General features: G+C 42.6%; 3 protein-coding genes across 4 annotated transcripts in view; 2 read left to right on the top strand and 1 right to left on the bottom strand.

Annotated features, from left to right (window-relative positions):
* Nucleotides 1–2,419: 2,419 nt before the first annotated feature.
* aebp2 (AE binding protein 2) lies at nucleotides 2,420–11,633 on the top strand. Of its 2 annotated transcripts, XM_034526376.1 has the most exons (9): nucleotides 2,420–3,058; nucleotides 4,956–5,181; nucleotides 8,450–8,557; nucleotides 8,688–8,874; nucleotides 8,972–9,013; nucleotides 9,703–9,827; nucleotides 9,920–9,987; nucleotides 10,973–11,086; nucleotides 11,159–11,633. In XM_034526376.1, the coding sequence occupies exons 1-9, from the start codon at nucleotides 2,535–2,537 to the stop codon at nucleotides 11,169–11,171; spliced, it is 1,407 nt and encodes a 468-aa protein (XP_034382267.1). In that variant the 5' UTR covers nucleotides 2,420–2,534; the 3' UTR covers nucleotides 11,172–11,633. The 2 variants fall into 2 exon arrangements, with proteins under 2 accessions (XP_034382267.1, XP_034382268.1); XM_034526377.1 differs by lacking the exon at nucleotides 8,972–9,013.
* Nucleotides 11,634–12,356: 723 nt separating this feature from the next.
* ndufa5 (NADH:ubiquinone oxidoreductase subunit A5) lies at nucleotides 12,357–17,784 on the top strand. The gene is made up of 5 exons (XM_034525825.1): nucleotides 12,357–12,436; nucleotides 14,746–14,790; nucleotides 14,912–15,028; nucleotides 15,924–15,989; nucleotides 17,585–17,784. Exons 1-5 carry the CDS (start codon nucleotides 12,416–12,418, stop codon nucleotides 17,684–17,686), a joined length of 351 nt encoding a protein of 116 aa, XP_034381716.1. The 5' UTR covers nucleotides 12,357–12,415; the 3' UTR covers nucleotides 17,687–17,784.
* Nucleotides 17,778–18,791, bottom strand: part of cog5 (component of oligomeric golgi complex 5) — a 71,772-nt gene continuing 70,758 nt past the window's right edge. The window contains exon 22 of the mRNA XM_034525824.1: nucleotides 17,778–18,496. Coding sequence (XP_034381715.1) covers nucleotides 18,370–18,496 — 127 coding nt within the window. The 3' untranslated portion in view covers nucleotides 17,778–18,369. The remainder of the gene's footprint in view (nucleotides 18,497–18,791) is intronic.

The raw sequence follows: 18,791 nt of genomic DNA, 5'->3' as shown, positions 1-18,791 counted from the left end.
AAATCACAAATTGGCCTCAGAGGGTTTTGTAAACATTTAACAAGAGTGCTGTGTATGGCAGGATATTAAGGAGAACATTGCTGCCCATCTAAAGTATGTGGCCACGTGGATAAACCAGAAGGCTAAGATTATGTTTTGTGGACAGATGAGCAGGTTATGGTGGCTGTGTATATCTGGCCAGATTAGAGAGACACTAGACTCATGTGAAATATGCCAGAAACATCCACTGATGCAGACCAAAAGGTGAAGATGGCATTGTTTAAATATTTAAAACAGATAATTACTGTTTATTTTAGAGCTCAGTCCACAGGGACTTGACTTGGGAACTTTGGCTGTAGTCTTTTCTCCCCTCTAGTTGTCATTCAGTCCATTAGCTTTTTGTAAGTCATCAGTAGAAGAAATGTCCTTAGCTTGGTTCCATATTGGTAAGTTTATAGAGATAAAATGTTCTTCAATCAAGTCCTTTTGTCATCTCCTGGCCTTATTTAACAACTGATTAAGTTTCATTTGTACTGTTTTTAGTTCCACTTTGTCTTTATTTCTAAATGCTGCATTTTTCCTATTAATGAATGCATTAATAGGAAAAATGCAGCTTTTAGAAATAAAGACAAAGTTCTTTAGTTCTGAATGGTTTATTGTTCGGGTACACAATTATGTGCTTTTTAGTTGCTACATTGTCCACACAGAAATAAATGTAGCCTGTTATCGTCCAGCCGTGTCAATACCTGCATTATATGAGCACAGCCTTTAAGTTTTTCAATGTTCTGGTGCTTAAAGCTGAACATAGCATCATGTTACAACCAAACTCAGCACCAATCAGAAGATCGGGAGTTTGATTCCCGGCATCAAAGTGTCCTTGGGCAATCTACTAATCTATCCAAAATAGCTGAATGTTGACATGTAGAGTGCAGTGTTTGAGTGGTGGGAAGATTAGAAAGACGCTTTATAAATACAAGTCCATTTACCATTCTTACATGGAGTCAACGAAAGCTCGCTCTGAACGGGCACTGCATTACCCCGTGTGTTTTTTAACTATCGGAGCAAGCAATGACAGATACAATTACCTCATGAATTTGTTTTACACATTTACCAGTGAAGGGTATTCAATTCAGTTTATTTTGTATAGCCCAATATCACAAATTACAAATTATCCTCAGATGGCTTTACAATCTGTACACATACAATATCCCTGTCCCAGGACCTCACATCGGTATTCTGGTGTGAATAATAAAATCTGCTTCAGATGATCCATAGTTTCATGGTGAGACTGAAACTACAAACATGTAGACAAGCTAGTCAATGGGCCTCCTGAATTAACTTTGGTTCTTGATTTTTAAGCCAACACATACAAACATGTTGTTTAACTGGATCTTGATATTTATTTGTTAAAAAGAATTACAATGATGTTAATCAATATCCAGTGGGCTTTGAGATGCAGTCTTTTTTGTATTTTTGCTTCCATTGTAGGATCCTGGATCAAGCTGCCAGGGTGGAATGAGCTAAAGACTCCGGTGGGACGAGAGGAGACTCATGTTTACAATGATGCTTGGTGCTCAAGCATGGTCGGGTTTGATGGACATGTCACATTTTGGACGTTTTCTTCCTGCTGTTGCTGCGGTCCATTCCTCTTGATACATTTAAAAATGCAATCCCGTTTTGTTTTGTCCTGTTTTTCTTGTATATATATATATACACTGCATTTCATTGTGCACCACCTTTTCTAGTCCTCCGACCACTCAAAGCACTGTACATTAAAAGTTAGCAGTCACCCATCCACACACCTCAAACCCATATGCCAAGGACACTTCGATATGGACAAGAAGAGCCAGAAAACAAACCGCCAATCTTGTGATTAGTGGACGACCCTCAAGAGAGTACAGTTCAACGTGAGCACAGGCATTATAGAAGAAGGCCTTCATTTCAATGCAACAAGTCGGCCACTAAGATCTGCACAGAGCTCCACGGTTTGGAGTGGAGTCGTATTTTAAGTCAAGAACGGGGGTCCAGTCATGAACGCTAAACCCGGCTCAAAAGAGTGGCGGTGCTGAAGGAATATTCATCTTGCTGAGATAAAAACGTGCCTTTTCAGCACTTTTTGAGTTGGATCATTTTTATGTTTGTCGGAACACGTGGAGCTGAGAGGCCACATTGCCGAAGATTGTCTATACTTACAAAAATGACTCACTCGTTAAAAAGATAATTTCAGTCCGCTTCTCTTTGGTGTGCTATATTTAACAGAGATCAAATATAGTATAAGATAAGACATATAGATATATTGAATGATTGTGCAAGCACTTCTGCTTAAAGAATCAATTTATCCAACTTAATTAACAAATTATTGCTGGATTCATGTTTAGCTACAGAGTGAGACATCTTTCGAAATAAAACAGCTTTGGCCATGCGGAGCCCCGACGTCACGCAAACCCCCTGCTGAGTTTTACGCTTGAAGCAGAGAGTGTGAGTGAGGAAGAACGGCAGCCCGAGGCAACTTTCGAGTGGAACGTCACAAAAATAGCTTTCTATACTGTTCGAAAATGGCTCAAATAACGAGCGACGGGGCCGAACAAGATTCTCAGCCGACGTCGGATAAAAACGGAACCGGGGAAACAGCAGAAACCGGCAAAGAGGGACAGGCCGTGCCGGACCCCAAACAGGAACCGGGCGACAACAACGAGCACAGAGGAGGAATGGACGTGAACAGTGGCCGTGGTGCGACCGTGGAGGACGTTGACAACCTGTCTCCTGTTCCAGACGACGGCAAAGAGAGAGCGGTACCGACCGAAAAGATGGGCAACGACGAAGGGGAACCCGGCGGTAAACTCTCTGAACCGGGGAAAAGTCCCGCACAGGGGAGTTTGGCGAGTAGCACTGATTCCGCACAAGAGGGCTCACGGGTGCTGAAACAAGAACAAAGAGAGGGAGAGAGCGTGTTCTCCTCCCCGCCTGCCGACAACACAAAGCCTGCGGAGAAAGCCGAGCACGGCACCAAGATCCGGGCCAGTGTGGAGCTGACCTCGTCAAATGGAGAGCCGCTCAGCCGGATGGATTCAGAGGACAGGTCTGTTCAGTTGTATGCCGTATGAAGAGGCCTGCTTTCTAGAAAACCAAGAGGTTAAGTGAGGTCACAACGCGATGCTAAGTTCACATGTTTTAAGTGTTCGCAAATACATATTTGGATAGCAGGGTCTATTGTTTCCCGGCCAAACAGTTGTCGGTTCGAGAAACGTTCCGTGAACGTCAGCTGAAGGTTTGGCGACGTTCGCTACGGGGTTCAAGCCCACGTCCCCCCGGTTACTGGGCAAAGTTTTTGAACATGCGTCCACGGAGACAAAACCCCGTCTCGGCAATGGTCCGCCAACCGCAAGACAATCGGTTCTGTGTTCGATTCGGTTATCATAAAGTGTAGTGGTCTATCTTAGCCCCCCGCATGTGGCAGCATGCTTCTCTCCCCTCATCAGCTCACAGCCATTCCATCCAGTCATCGTCTTCATTTACCCGCTGCCTATCGCGGTGGGGTCGGACTTATCAGACCGCGACAGGCGGCCCTTCCCCCGCAACTTGTTCCGTCTCCCCGCGGGCCAAGACATCGCCCATGTGGTACCAACCAGCTATACATTCAATAACACAAAAAACAGATCGGTGTAATAGCCTGAGAAATCAAGTTAGATGATAAAGTAATTGTAACAATAGTATAAGTGTTGTGTTATTAAAATAATAAGATTGAAACTGCAAATCATTCAGAGTGGTTATGAAACTGGTTAAATTCCGAACCATGGCCAGATGTCATCTAACCTCACTTGTTACATACCATCAGTCATGCCAACAAGTAGAGAAATGACGAAACTACCACTTGTAAAACCTGTACTGTGCACACCTACGCTTAGGCTGCCATGAAAACTAGGCTCCCAACTACTCAAATCGTCTGGATTTATGCAGATTTCCAAGTACAACACATTTTGTGTTGTAGAGAAAAGCTGCATGGGACAAATCGACTACTGTATTAGGTGTTTCCTTTTTGTTGAGCCTCGTCATGTCTCAGTGGGTGGAGGTGGAATGAATCTTTAAATACTGTTTGTTTGCTGAACAAACGCCACCCACTGATGAAGAAAGTGAGAAGCGTTTGACGGCTCCAGAAGACGCATGGATCTTGGGTGAAGATTTTTTATGTTTGTAAGTTGCAGAAGCGGAGAACTGCCATATGGGTTAGACTTTGTTTAGTTACTTTATTAATTCACTATATTTTGGTAAGTAGTAAGTAAGACATTAACTGTAAAAGTAGCTCATAAAGTTGTCAAAGATGGTAATAATAATCTACTGCCTGGTTGTATGCCTCTAACGTTTGGTAATCCTGCTATTGTGGCAGCTGTATGACTTCGCTGTATTTAGTGCGTGTGTGCGCGCGCAGGTGCGCCAGTCAGAGGTGTTGCTTTAGGTCATGTCAGCATAGCACACAGAGCAGTATGCACAGTGATCAGAGCAGATGGTCAGCTGGCTTCCCATGGTTTCCGTTCACTTCTACAATTCTGCAGTAATGATAGTACACAGTTCAACGTTAATGGTTTTTCCCCCACTTGCCCAAAGTCTTTTTTTTTCTTGCTCCTACACTAGAAGGCTGGGTATTGGTTATAAATGATGAGGCAGTTACTAGTACCAGAAAGTGATCACGAGTACTTCATTCGATACTCCTCTAGCCAATGGCTGCAGCACTGCACAGGGCTCTGTCAAGTTTCAACTCCAGTTTTTAGTTTAGCTGTGTCACTAGTTTAGCTCGCTCCTTTCATTCAATAACACATCCTCACAAGTGCTGCCTCAGACTCAAACCTCTTAAGCTGCATTCGTTATTTGACTACAAGGGCTCCTGTGTATTTTGGATTTTTATTTTGTCAGGAATTTGTAGTATCGTCTTTCTAATATATATATATATATATATGTGTGTGTGTGTGTGTTTTCTCCAGTATCGGCAGCACTCTGATGGACATGGAGAGCACGGCGTCCAGCGGACGCTCCACACCGGCCATGCTCAACGGTCACGGTGCGGTGGCGTTGAGTGGCTCGGCACCAGGCGGGGGCAAGTCTCTGAGCTACACGTGCTGCTGGGATCACTGCCAGCTGCTGTTCCCCAGCAGCCCCGACCTGGCCGAACACATCAGAGCCACACATGTGGACGGTCAGAGAGGAGGGGTCAGTGTCTCACTCTCAGGTTACTGCATGTGTGTGTAGCTCCCCAGGGATTTATTAAGGAAGGCTCATTTTAATCCCTGTTTTCATGTTAAAATGATTAGCGGTCACAACTGGCTGTTTTTGTGAAGATCTCCGTTACCAAACTTTTGTTCAGCCTGCAAGGAACCTGTTGGGACAGCAGCAGCAGGAGGACTGTTCACTGAGCGTGTTCAGTCCCCTCTCGGCCCTTTTCTCTACTATGTTTAAATACAGCCAACTTCACTGTATGGTTTATCTTCTGTTCCGAGACAATTGAAGAAGTATGAAGTGATGGCATAAATACTGTTAGCCAGCAGTCGGGCTGCTCTGCCATGATCAGATGATTCCATGATCATCATATGATGATTCCAGCGTCATCTGAGGAAATCAACAGGCTGATAACAAAGTTGGAGGGGACAAACAGTTGTCCGCTTCTGCCCGTCTTCATTGAGCATAAAGCTCTGTCCTCTCTCTACACCAGGGTGAACAAGCAATGTCCCTTCATCCACATGCCAAATGAACTGTTTCACAGCTATTGGCAGTTGTGCGGCCTGTTATTTAGGGAATTTGTTGCCAACTGCATCAGCAACATTGGTGTTGTTTTCACCTTGTGAGCGGTGTGTGAATCATCATTGCAACATGTGGTTCTGGAAACGGCTGCTGTACCAGGAACTACCACACAGGAGGATTAGTACTTCTACACATGTCTGTCTGGCCCTGGTCCCATTCCAGTCACGGCTGGTGAGATCCAGCTAGCCATCTATAGTGCGTTCTTATATACGCCTGTGGCTCAGTGGGAAAGCAGGGTCGTCCTTCAATCCAAGGATCGGTGGTTTGATCCCCTGCTCCACTAGTCCATGTCGATGTCTTGGGCTTAACCCCAAATTCATGGAACTAGAGGAGTTCCTCTCAGCAATTACAATAGAAACTAAAAGTGCCTTCTCAACTTTCCTCTTTGTGTTTCCACCACATCTGGAGCACCAGAATGTTTAGGAAAACTAGAAGACCCATGGCGGATTGCAAAACAACGACAGTGTTTGAGAAACAGGTTTCCCACATAATGAAACACATTGTTCTTTGTATTTACTGTTGCCTGACTGATTGAGTGAGATCTAATGAATGAATGAAAAGGAGAGCTTTAGAGAAAATTTCTGAAGCATTTCAACTATCTGACAACAAAGCTCGTCATTACATTACATGTCATTTAGCTGACGCTTTTATCCAAAATGACTTACAATAAGTGCATTAAACCAAGAGTCCAAACTCAGAACAACAAGAATCAAGATAACGTTAAACTACAAAGTACTATCGGTAAGAGACATTTAAGTGCTACTAAAGTGCTACTACGTATGTGTACAGATTGTACATTGTGATATTGGGCTATACAAAATAAACTGAATTGAATTACTACGGCACTACCTTCCCTATTCAAGGTATAGTCGAAAAAGATGTGTTTTTAGTTTGCGACGTACGGTGTGGAGACTTTCTGCTGTCCTGATGTCAATGGGGAGCTTGTTCCGCCAATGAGGAGCCAGCACAGCAAACAGTCGTGACTTTTGAGTGTTTAGCTCGAAGTGACGGAGCTACAAGCCGATTGGCAGAAGCCGAGCGAAGTGAACGAGCTGGGGTGTACGGTTTGACCATGTCCTGGATGTAGACCGGACCCGATCTATTCGCAGCACGGCACGCAAGTACCAATGTTTTAAAGCGGATGTGGGCGGCCACCGGTAACCAGTGAAGGTCGCGGAGGAGCGGAGCAGTGTGGGTACATTTAGGAGGTTGAAGACCAGTCGAGCAGCTGCATTCTGGATGAGCTGTAGAGGTCGAATGGCATTAGCAGGTAGACCTGCCAAGAGGGAGTTGCAATAGTCCAGCCGTGAGATGACCAGAGCCTGGACCAGAACCTGTGCCGCCTTCTGAGTGAGAAGGGGTCGTATTCTCCAGATGTTGTACAGCATGTACCTACAGGAGCGTGTTATTGTGGTAATGTTGGCAGTCAGGGAGAGTTGACTGTCGAGTGTCACACCGAGGTTCCTGGCAGTCGGAGTCGGGGCCAACACTGAGTTGTTGAAGGTAAGTTAGGTCGTGGGTGGGAGAGCCTTTTCCTGGAAGGAGGAGAAGTTCAGTCTTGTTAATTTTCAGGTGGTGTGCGGACATCCACTGAGAGATGTCAGTCAGACAGGCAGAGATTCGTGCTGCTACCTGTGTTTCAGATTGGGGAAACGAGAGGATCAGTTGGGTGTCGTCAGCATAGCTGTGGTAGGTGAAGCCATGCGAGCGAATTACAGAGCCGAGAGAAAATAATCCATTTGGGGGAGATAAGTAGACCTGTACCACCACCCTGGCCAGAGGGTCTGGGTGTGTGGCTGAAGGAGAAGGCCGAGGAGAGAGCAGCAGGGGTTAATGTGTTGTCTGGTGTGATCCAGGTCTCAGTGAGAAGTCCAGCGATTGCTTGATAGCGAAGCCAGAGATGAAGTCTGACTTGAGGTTAGTTGACTGGCAGTTCCAGAGGCCCCCTGTGACGAGGTGCTGGGTCTGTGTGGAGCGGGTGGGATAAATAAGAGAGTAGGGATTTTGGTGCATGTGTGACCGAGTCTGAGGTCTATAGTATCTACGAGTAGATGTGCACACAGGTATGGAAGGAAAATTCTTGCCAAAACTGATTAAGGACAAAGGTCTGTTTACCTCAAGGTAGAAAGTAAAATAGAGCTAAGTAATTGGATTACAGAACAAATACTCAAACCTTAGCTGGTTTTGTTGCGTTTTTCAGTCACTTGAGTAAAAGCAGAAAATCACAGCTCAAACAGTTCAGTACAGACAGTACAGACTAGCAGTCTAGTCGACCTAAATACAGCAGATACAATAGTAATATAGCAGAGAAACCTCTTGAAAGAATGTACTCAGCCAAGATCCAGGAAGTCCAGAAGTCAGGACTCGCAGGTAAAGATGCACACATTAGACCAAAGTTTGAAAATCACTCACCTCCCTGTCAAGTAATTGTTCGGTTTGTCAAAGAGTGCCTTCCCCGGGAATCTTCCATGCACAATTCCATTAATTTTCTTTTGTAAAAATCACAAATTAGCCTCAGAGGGCTTTACAATGTGTACACATCCTCTGTCAAACCGACGAAGGAAAAACTCGACTGATAGTACTTTGTCTTCAAGGTCTTTTGTTCTTCTCCAGTAATCACACCACTGCTGCTCTCTAGATGATGATTGGTTAGCAGTGTGTGCTTCTCTGTGTCACACAGGTGTTTGTGTGTCTGTGGAAGGGCTGCAAGGTGTACAACACGCCGTCCACCAGTCAGAGCTGGCTGCAGAGACACATGCTGACCCACAGCGGAGACAAGCCATTCAAGGTGACAACACACGTACCTCACACAATACCGTCCAGGTCACTTCACTTTGACCCACATGAAGATGTAGCTCTAGCTGTGTGAGCCATTTCTGCACCCTCTCACTGATTGTGAATCACCTGTGTTTATGCAGTGTGTGGTCGGAGGCTGCAACGCCACGTTTGCCTCTCAGGGGGGGCTGGCCCGTCACGTCCCCACTCACTTCAGCTCCCAGGGTTCCTCCAAAGTGTCCAATCAGGGCAAAGTGAAGGAGGAGTCTCCATCCAAGGCCGGCCTCAACAAGAGGAAGAAACTCAAGAACAAACACAGACGCTCCCTCCGTATGTTCAGCGCACACACACACACACACACCCATTTACATTTTCACATTGTTCCATTTGTATTGATGTTTTCAGTCTTTTGAATGTGATTTCTCAGAAAGTCCTGAAGAGTATTTCTCCAAACGTCCAGCTGCACTCGGTATGAACTGATTAGATTTTGGTGGTCAAAAGTCACAAAAAACGTTTATGGTCATAACTCAAGAACTCGTATACTAATTGACAATTTCAAACACATCTAATATAATAAACTGCTGTAAAATACAACTTGACTGGTTGGTGGAGGCATAGAACCAGGAGGCAGAGATTCTGTCACTGTGTTGCTCTCGTTTAGCCTTCTCCAATTAAAATCAATACAAATAGATTTTGTCACACAATTCCCTTCAACATATTTAAAGACACACTTAAAGCTGTGGAAGGTTATTTCTTTATCTATTAATACTTCCACATTGTGGGTGATGTTTTCTTTAGCATGTTCTCCTGAGGAATTCAGCCACGTGCTGACACACATCATGGAAATGTACGTTTTGTTGTGTAATTGATCAAAAGATTCCTTGGTGCACTCATTGCTCTTCACCAGTCTGCCGCTAGCCTGACAGCTGTGTAGCCATGTTGGTTGTTTACATTCTTTATGCTCATTTTGGCTTTGAAAGGAGGGTGGGTGGCCATGTTGCTTGCTAGTTTCAGGGAATTCTGGAGCTAGTGCTGCTAGCTATTTTAAATTGGAAAAGAGATGACAACATTTGGCCTGGTTTTTAGGTTGGCTCGTTTTTTTAAATGTGGCTCATTCTTCTTTTTTAAGTACTATTCAAAATATTTCTTTGTTTCCAGCCCGACCTCATGACTTCTTTGATGCTCAGACTATGGACGCCATTCGCCATCGAGCCATCTGCCTCAACCTGGCAACACATATTGAGAGCCTGGGCAACGGACATAGTGTGGTCTTCCACAGCACGGTGGGCACACACACACACACACACACACACATATAATTCACGTCATTCTGCAGCAGAGCAGTGTCTCATGCCTGTGTGTTGTGTATGTTTAGGTAATAGCCAGAAGGAAAGAGGACTCTGGGAAAGTGAAGGTCTTGTTACACTGGACACCAGAAGACATGTAAGTCCTGCTGTCCTCTCTTTCCGCTCATCATCACTATTTCCCCGTCTTCACTTCCTCCTCCTGCTCTGCTCACAGGAGCCCTTAGAGTGTATGAAGTCCTTGATTCTCAATCAACTGAACACCTGTAGCCTTACATGTGTTTGCATCTGTACATTATGCACTCATAATTTCTCAATCCTCTTATGCGTACCACAATGTAATGGTAATCAACAGTCTATACTTTTTGTACACATTTATCATCTGTTCACACAGATTCCAAGTTATACATAGAGATTATTCGGAGTATTAACAAAAATAAAAAAATGTTTATCTGCTGTGTCACTTTGTGTTTGACATTGAGAATACCACAGTCATTCTCCTCTTATATTACTGTACGAGACCATCTTTTCCATTCTCCCTCTACCGGTTTGTCATTTTTCTGAACATGCAGCAAATTTGCAGACTAATAATTCTGATAATCAGTTGTTTATTTGTGACAGCAGAGAGCCCCAATATACACATTGGAAGCATTACTGTGCTGCATGACTGCCGTCAGTCAATAGAATTAGATTTCCCCACTGAGAATGCAGAATCAACACAACACAGTGTGAGTTCACATAGTGGCCCTACTGTGGGATGACATCTTCATGTGATGCAAATAAATGTGTCTCCTTAAATGCCAATTGAGCACTATTAACCCGTGAAGGCCTATTTGGCCTGCATACGGGTTTTGGTCCACATAATGTTTTTGCCTTGACTCTCTTCTGGATTCATTGAGCTGCTGTTTTAAAGGGTTCCTTTCAGATGGTGTGATTGGCTTTAAAAAATATGTTCTTATGTTCTTCATTGTAACTCAAGAGGAAAGCCATTTTCAAATCTTGTGAGAATATCAAGTGTTTCACGGTCACACTGAAAAGAAAACACATGTTGCCGTGAGGAGAAATACATTCCAGCTGTGAGCTTGAATCCAGTAAGTGTAAATGTACTTCTCTCTGTGGGTCAGACTGCCAGATGTGTGGGTGAATGAGAGCGACAGACTGCAGCAGAAGACCCAGGTGGTTCATCTGTCCAAGCTACCCACAGACACAGCTGTGCTCCTGGACCCCAACATCTACAGGTGTGTTAGTGTGTGTAAAGCAACTCTAGGAACACACACAAGAGAAACCTCTAAAGCTCTTTTCTGCCGTAGGATGTTCTTCTAACCACCTCCAGAGGAACTCCACAGTCACTTCCTGCTAAGCAGACCACAAGACGAAATTGTCTCCTCTTCATCTCCATATCTTCGCTCCTCTTCTTCCCTCCCAGAGGATGCTGAGAGTTTAGTGACCTCTTTGTCATGTCCATCGGAGTCCACCAGGGTTTTCTGCATTAGGTGCTGAGTTTGCAGAGGGCATCTAGGAGAAGATGTTGCTTGTTTTAGGTAACTCAACTAGACTGAAAGCTAACTGACAGAAGTGTAACTAGACACATGTAGAGAGAAGCTGTCTTTGTAAATACTTGAGATTTGTAATATATTTTTATACTTTTCATTTTTACTGTACTGTAGATAGATGTGTTTTTTTTCTGCCAAACATTTTAAATAATGTTTTTTTTTTAAACCGATAATATTGGTTATGTGCTGGCATTGCTTGGTCTGATGTCATTAAACTTTTTTCTAACCTCCACTCAGTCTGAAGTCTTTACCTGCCAGCTGTATGTTTATTTACTGGGGACATGAATCAACAACACTGACATTGTAAGAACACACATGCCCCTACTCTTCTTCGATATGAAACGTGTGGTTATGACTAGCCTGCAGCACGTTTTATTACAGTGCTGCTTCCACAGGTAGGGAGGCTGTAATATCGGCCTACAGAAAAGATTGATCCTGACTCCACCTGTCTGCTGATGGGAAGCAGAGGGAGCCATGCTGTTAGTACAAGAAACTGATTTCTCCTGAGGTCAATGAAATGCTGTCCAAAATTTGAACAAATATGAATCCTGCCTTAAATATTTATTATGGGAAAAAACTCCTTAAATCGCTACCCAAACCGCTTATCCTATTTAGGATCGCTGGAAGCTGGAGCCGATCCCAGCTGACATTGGGTGAAGGCGGCTTCACCTGGACCGGTCTCCAGTCCATCTCAGGGCTCATATAGAGACAGACAACTATTCACACTCATTCACACCTACGGGACATTTAGAGTCCAATGAGCTGAGCTGCATGTGTTTGGACTGGGAGGAATTGTCTTATTTATTTATATATATATATATATTTCGATATGAAATTACAACGGTTAATTCATTTATTTGTATATAATTAACCATATTTTCATTATGCTAGGGATAATTGTTGTATTTATATGGGAGGGTACAAGAGTTGTATCCATACTGTAGCTTGTTTCCTAGCACAATAACCGCTGACGTCATATTCAGTGGCCGGAAATCGTCCTGACCGCAGAAAGGAATGGCTGGGTTGCTGAAAAAGGTAAGAGTAGAGGTCATGTTTTAGGTTGATGCTAGAAAGAAGCGCAATAAAAAGTTACGTACAAACGAAGTCATTGTTGTTTCACTGCGCGGACTCACGGGGCGGAGGCACGCGGACAGGCGCGGTGTTTCCGTTAGCTCGCTAGGTTAGCTAAGTTAGCTGCTTTCAGCTTGTTTTACGACAGACAAACTAGCTACTAGCTCCCTACTGCATCCTGTAAACAAGGAATAACTATCGCTACTACCGTGCCCACCCACTCTGTGTTTCAAATGAATAATAATGTTTATAAAATAAATCTACTTTCAAACGTGTATACAAGTTCTAAGTTCCTGAACTAACTAGTTGTTCCCGAGAAAACCGGAGCTCCTAAATGCAGCCAATCATTTGGTCACTCTTGTCTGTTAATCCAGTTGTGTGAATCCGTGTCCTCTGTTGGGATAGAGGTTGTACCGTTGCTATTCAGATCACTGTACAGTTATGTTGGTCAACATTGAAAATGCTAGATATTAATAGATTTTTTTAAATCAGGGGTGTCAAACTCATGTTCACCCTTGGCCACATCGGCATCATGGTTGCCCTCAAAGGGGTTGTAACTGTAACACTGTATAAACTACTACCTAGCATATTGTTAAATAACTGTCTTTGCATCTGATTATTGCTTAATCAAGTGTAAACATATTGTAATAGCATTCATATAAATGTAAAAATATATTTAAGCACATTTCTCTGTTATTGTAACAAATCCATTTCATTTAGGGTTAAGAAACCCACATTTTCTATCAAAGATCAAACTTTAAAAGAAAATAACAGACAGAGAGATCAAATCAAGTACATTAACTTTGTTCAAAGCTTTTTTTGTCACAGGACATAACTCTGTTTCAACAAATAATGTTGAGCTGCTAAGAACATGTGACAGATGTGGTCTGGGGCTCACCTGCTCACATACCTTTAGCGTGCTCTGCTTGGAAGCTCGGGCGATTACTTCAGCCTCAATGAAGCTAGCTTTCATAGCAGCAGCATTTTTGGCTGTAGCTTTTGAGAATATAATCAGCTGCGATTACAGTCTGCCTTTTTTAATTTAGCATACTTGGATGTGTTTGGTGTCAAAATGCAGACGGTAATTGTATTCCTTCATCACCAACACTGCCTCATAACACAGAAGAGGCTTACCGTTTTTTCTCCTTTAAGCACAAGTATGTATTCGCTTTCCCATCTTCTTTAATTTGCCCATTCATACACTTGTAATAATTCTCCCTCCTAATAAAACCTAAGGGGAAAAGTACAACGCTATTTTAAGGGAATGGGCGGATCTGATATTGAGTGCCGTGTGCCTGCTTAATCTGATGGAAAACCACCATGAACGGTGAATGTGAAATAGTCATAAAAGAAACCAAACAGTCAATTGCAGACACCAAATGTTATTATTAAAGCAAAATCAATGCGGCATACGCAACACACAAAACGAACATGCATAACAAACAATTAACCCCTCCCAAAGTCTCTTAATGTCCCCAAAAGAAAGTCAATGACAAATGACTCGCGTCTCCTCCCCCCACGTCACATTTTATACCCAATGACAAATAATAACAACAATCATACATTATCCTATTTAAACCTGGGCTCACGCTTCAGGCCACTGATAATATTACAGGTACAGCACTTTAAATGTGCATATGCGATCATTACACACTGATGGGAGGAGCTAAGGTTCCACCTGCACATCAGTAATAACTAACATTGGTACATCGTTAGTTATTAACAGCGTAGACACACAGGAGCAATGTTGGAGTTAAGTGTGTTGCCCAAGCTCACATCGACATGGGCTAGTGGAGCCGGGGATCAAACTGCCGATCCTCTGATTGAAGGACGACCCTGCTCACCTCTGAGCTACAAAACAGCCTATACTTTAATTTGAAGATGATCATATGCCTTTCAAGCTGTCATGGGCCACATAAAATGACATGGCGGGCATGTCATTTTATGACATACTTAACGACTAGAGCTTTTTGAACTATATTTTTTTAAGGATACAACTTATAGTATAGCCAACAGTTGTATTACCATATGTATGTAGTCAACTCTGTCCAATGATACAAATGATTAATTGTTGGCTTTCATAATACTTAAGCTCAGCCTGTGTTGTTATGTGCTACTTAAAAATAAAAAAATTGTTCAATGATTATTTAATTTTCCTGGAGCCATATCATGTTGTCTAAGCAAAGCCACAATGTCGGTCAGAATGCAGTTTGAAGTTGGTAAAGTGCTGAGAAGCTGAAGTGACTAATTTCTCTCCTGCTGGTCTCTTCCAGACGACCGGCCTGGTGGGCCTGGCGGTGTCCCAAAGTCCACATGAGGTAGTCACACTGCAGATTTATTAGTGATCAACCATGATCACATAAAGCCACAAAATACTTCAGCCATTACTGTTAAACATGGGAGGGAAGTAGCGACTGATCTGCTCTGGTCTTCTCTCAGCATCTGAGTATTCTGTACTCGAAGATCCTGGTGTCACTTCAGAGCATGCCACAGGATGCCGCCTACAGGAAGTACACCGAGCAGCTGGTCAGCGAGAGGTTCAACCACGTTAAAGCGGTAAGTGAGTTAGCTCTCTTTAGACCTGATCCCAGATACTGTAGCATTCACACATGAGTGGAGTATTTGAGATGATGTGAAATGGTGATACCTGCAATGAAAAATATTATAGAAGCAGAACAAGATATAGAATCATCAATCTCTATCAATAGGAATTGTAGAAATATGAAAAGTAGAAGCAATTGTTGTATGTCTTTTAAAATAAATTTGACAACATATTCAGTGTTGGTGTGTGTTCCTTTTTGTCTCATGATTAACAAACTATTACAAATATGTGATATACTTCAAACATGAAGACGTGTGTGTGTGTGTGTGTGTGTGTGTGTGTGTGTGTGTGTGTGTGTTGTGTGTGTGTGTGTGTGTGTTGTGTGTGTGTGTGTGTGTGTGTGTGTGTTGTGTGTGTGTGTGTGTGTGTGTGTGTGTGTGTGTGTGTGTGTGTGTGTGTGTGTGTGTGTGTGTGTGTGTGTGTGTGTGTGTGTGTGTGTGTGTGTGTGTGTGTGTGTGTGTGTGTGTGTGTGTGTGTGTGTGTGAGAGAGTGAGAGAGTGAGAGAGTGTGACTAATACAAATGGATTCTACCGATTTTATGAATTCTCTCTGATGCTGCGTTCACACCAAAAGCGTTGTGAATATTCGTAAGGCTTTTGGTGTGAACGCAGCATTAGTGATTAGGTCATTACTCTGAGTCTCATCCAGTGTTCAGTTTGCAGCTTTGGATCTGATCCGCTGAAGTTAATCTTTGGGCAACATAGGTTGCAATGGTGATCACCTGGCTAAAAGTAAGAGGGTTTCATGATGCATGAAACCTGAGGTCAACCCAAAGACCACAGAGCCAGCCAGCCCCTAGTGGTGCTGGAGAGAGTGTGTGTTCATATGATCAAAGTGTGTGTTTCATAGGAGGCCGATGTTGAGAAGTTGGAGAAGAAGATAAACGGCGGGCAGATTGAAGAAGTGATACTTCAGGTACGGTCTTCATTTCTTCCTGATACACATTAAAAAGTCAATTCTAGTTATCATTTAAGCCGAAACAAACCAAGTTCTACTTTGTCAGTTGATGTTGAAATTTAGAAGTGATGATCAGTAAGTGATGTTTATTGCACTACTTCACTTAGCTCTTGTTTTCACTACTTGTAACAAGAGCTACATTACAATACATACTACCAATACATTACTAGTATTTCTACTATTTTACGATGTTTGTATCTTGTCCTGTACCCTGTTGTGCTGCACTAGAGCTGCATGCCAATTGGGTCTCTTATTTTGAAGGATTGTTTGTCCTCTGAAAACGGGGCAGCCAGTGATTTCCATTAATATTATTTTGGTACACTGACCTCCAGCTCTAGAGAGTTTACAGTCCTTGTTTCACTTTCTTTTCATCACACGCTGCCATCCATCTGCTTTTGATGAATTGGTTTGTTGCAACACTTTGAGGAGACTTGGTGACAAACCGTGCTATTCATCTGTGATGGAGGCACTGATCTTGAGGTTGGGATTGAAGACATCAAGTCCACCAACACATTTGTGTTTAAAGCAACATAATGTTTATCTCATAAGGAACTACAGCTGTAAACTAGTGTGCTAGAACATGAATGTTCAGTGAGGTTCAGTTAGGGGGAACTTCCTCACACAACGGCCCAGAACACTTGTTCTATGATTTAGTCCTATATATTGAAGTAAACAACAGTTGTATTAACATCTGTATGTAGTCAACAACTGACTGTCAAATAAATTAAAGTTAAATTGAATAATATCTCAACAATATTTATTGTCAGATTTCAAATTTATCTGGATGGATTACAAATACATACTTTAAATGAGAAAAGAACATTTATTATTACAATAAAAGAAGGAATGCATTTAACAGAAAGCTTAAAAAAAAGATGTGACTCTTAAAGTACTTTAATTTTAGAAAAGTGAAAGGAATTATCCTGCCGCTTTAAATTCAGTTAATTCAGGTGTGAAGTTATGTCACCCAAAAAAGCCACGATATTATATTCTAATTTTATAGAGAAATTTCTGTGCAGGGATTATATAACTGAAACCACTTGTTTCAGCTCTATTCTCCTCTCCGTTAAAATCTTTGATGGGCAGTGAGTTCATGTGGTTAGCATGCCCGTCTTTCAATCAAGAGGTTGGCAGTTCAATCCCCGCCCTAGTCGATGTGTCCTTGAGCAAGACACTTAACCCTGCATTGCTCCCCGTAGCTGTGTCTACGGTGTATAATGTAAAGTGTCTTTGAGTATCTTGAAAAGCACTATATAAATTAAATGGATTATTATTATTATTATTATTATGTGTTAGGATTCTGATCATATTGGGCTCTTTGCTTTATTTTGTGTGTCTAAGATGCTTTGTGAATACCGTTTATCGTTACCAAGATCTTGTCTTTACTTTAAGGGGAACTTCTTAGAACTTCTAGTAGCAACTCTTTGTACCCGGAAGCTCTTCTCATCTCACTCCTCAGAATGTGAATAAGTGAAATTCCCCAAACTGAAAGCGTTATATCTGGCTATTATTTTATGCGTTTATCAAGGAGTGAATGTGTGTCCCGTGTGCAGGCGGAGTGTGAGCTGACTCTGTCGAGGAAGATGTCTGAGTGGAAACCATGGGAGCCCCTAATAGAAGAGCCTCCTCCCAACCAATGGAAATGGCCCATATGAATGCCCTCTTGTCATACTGTCTGTGTGTGAGATCCAAATCGCTGCTTCTTGTACAAATCCTTCTGGTCCTGGACAAATAAAAAGGCATACAAACATAACATTTGTTTATTCTCGGGAGTCATTGGTGAACTTGCCATAACTACTGTACACATTACATATTCACAGCTGTCTCTGGAGAAAGCTGAATCCATGTCCAGATTTGATGGGAAAAAAACGGTTCTTCAGTTTAAAGACGGAGAAAAAAATATCTCTGCGGATCACAAATCCATATGAACAGCAACACTTCAGCTTTCCAAAGTGATCGGGGAAACAAATTAACCAGATTGTGGCAGGATCAGCCACTCTTCCTGTATTTTGTGGTACATTCCAAAAGAGAAGATCCATCATGGTGCCACATAGCATTTCCTTTCAAAGAATTTGAAAATGTAAATGAGAGTGCTGAAAAAACTGGAAATCTAATTTAATTGCGACCTTAAAATCGAAAGTCAAATCTAAATGTGGCACCCCTAATTGCAAATGTTAAGAAATTCAGCTTAGGTCCTTCAAAGATAAATACAGTTAATGTGGCAAACAATCGTATGAAAGATCACTTTTTAGCTGGAATAGAGCCGCATAATGACTTCCATTCACACCACCACACCCTCTGCCTCTACCCACTTCCTGCTCTGACGCTTGTGTGGTCCTCAGAGTCTGACCTCCTGTGAGCCACTGGTGGCTCTCTGTAACAGCTGGAGCATGATGGGATAGATGGGCGCAAACTCCTTCCCCTGGCGAGCCCTCACTGACTGCACATAGGCCTCCAGTGCGCCCCTTAAAGAAGAACAGGGGAAACACACTTGTTATTTTTCTCATGGAAATGGAAAGTTTCTGACCACAAACCACATGATCAGAGGACACAATGAATGATGGATGTCTGGACTATCAGGGATACAAAAAGATTTCTTCCTAGAATGTTAAAAGACACACGTGTGATGTGGATGATAGCACTGTTGTGTTTCTATATCTGTCCTAAATATGTATGTAAATATATAGTTCTGGACTGCATTACTGGGATTAATATACTTTCATTTTTGTGCACTTGCACAATGATGCCTCAAAAAGGGCA

The sequence above is a fragment of the Cyclopterus lumpus genome, chromosome 23 (assembly GCF_009769545.1).
Source record: "Cyclopterus lumpus isolate fCycLum1 chromosome 23, fCycLum1.pri, whole genome shotgun sequence".
In the NCBI taxonomy this organism is placed as follows: domain Eukaryota; kingdom Metazoa; phylum Chordata; class Actinopteri; order Perciformes; family Cyclopteridae; genus Cyclopterus; species Cyclopterus lumpus.
The sequence above is the reverse complement of the archived record's forward strand: the minus strand, read 5'-3'. Positions and strand labels throughout refer to the sequence as shown.

Bases quoted from the DNA above. Each gene is read 5' to 3' on its own strand.
- ndufa5 (XM_034525825.1), top strand. From the start codon at position 12,416: ATGGCTGGGTTGCTGAAAAAG. The intron at 12,437-14,745 runs GTAAGAGTAGAG...GGTCTCTTCCAG, and splicing joins TGGCTGGGTTGCTGAAAAAG to ACGACCGGCCTGGTGGGCCT. The intron at 15,990-17,584 runs GTACGGTCTTCA...TCCCGTGTGCAG, and splicing joins TTGAAGAAGTGATACTTCAG to GCGGAGTGTGAGCTGACTCT.
- aebp2 (XM_034526376.1), top strand. From the start codon at position 2,535: ATGGCTCAAATAACGAGCGACGGGGCCGAACAAGATTCTCAGCCGACG. The intron at 3,059-4,955 runs GTCTGTTCAGTT...TGTTTTCTCCAG, and splicing joins CGGATGGATTCAGAGGACAG to TATCGGCAGCACTCTGATGG. The intron at 9,828-9,919 runs GTGGGCACACAC...GTGTATGTTTAG, and splicing joins GTGTGGTCTTCCACAGCACG to GTAATAGCCAGAAGGAAAGA.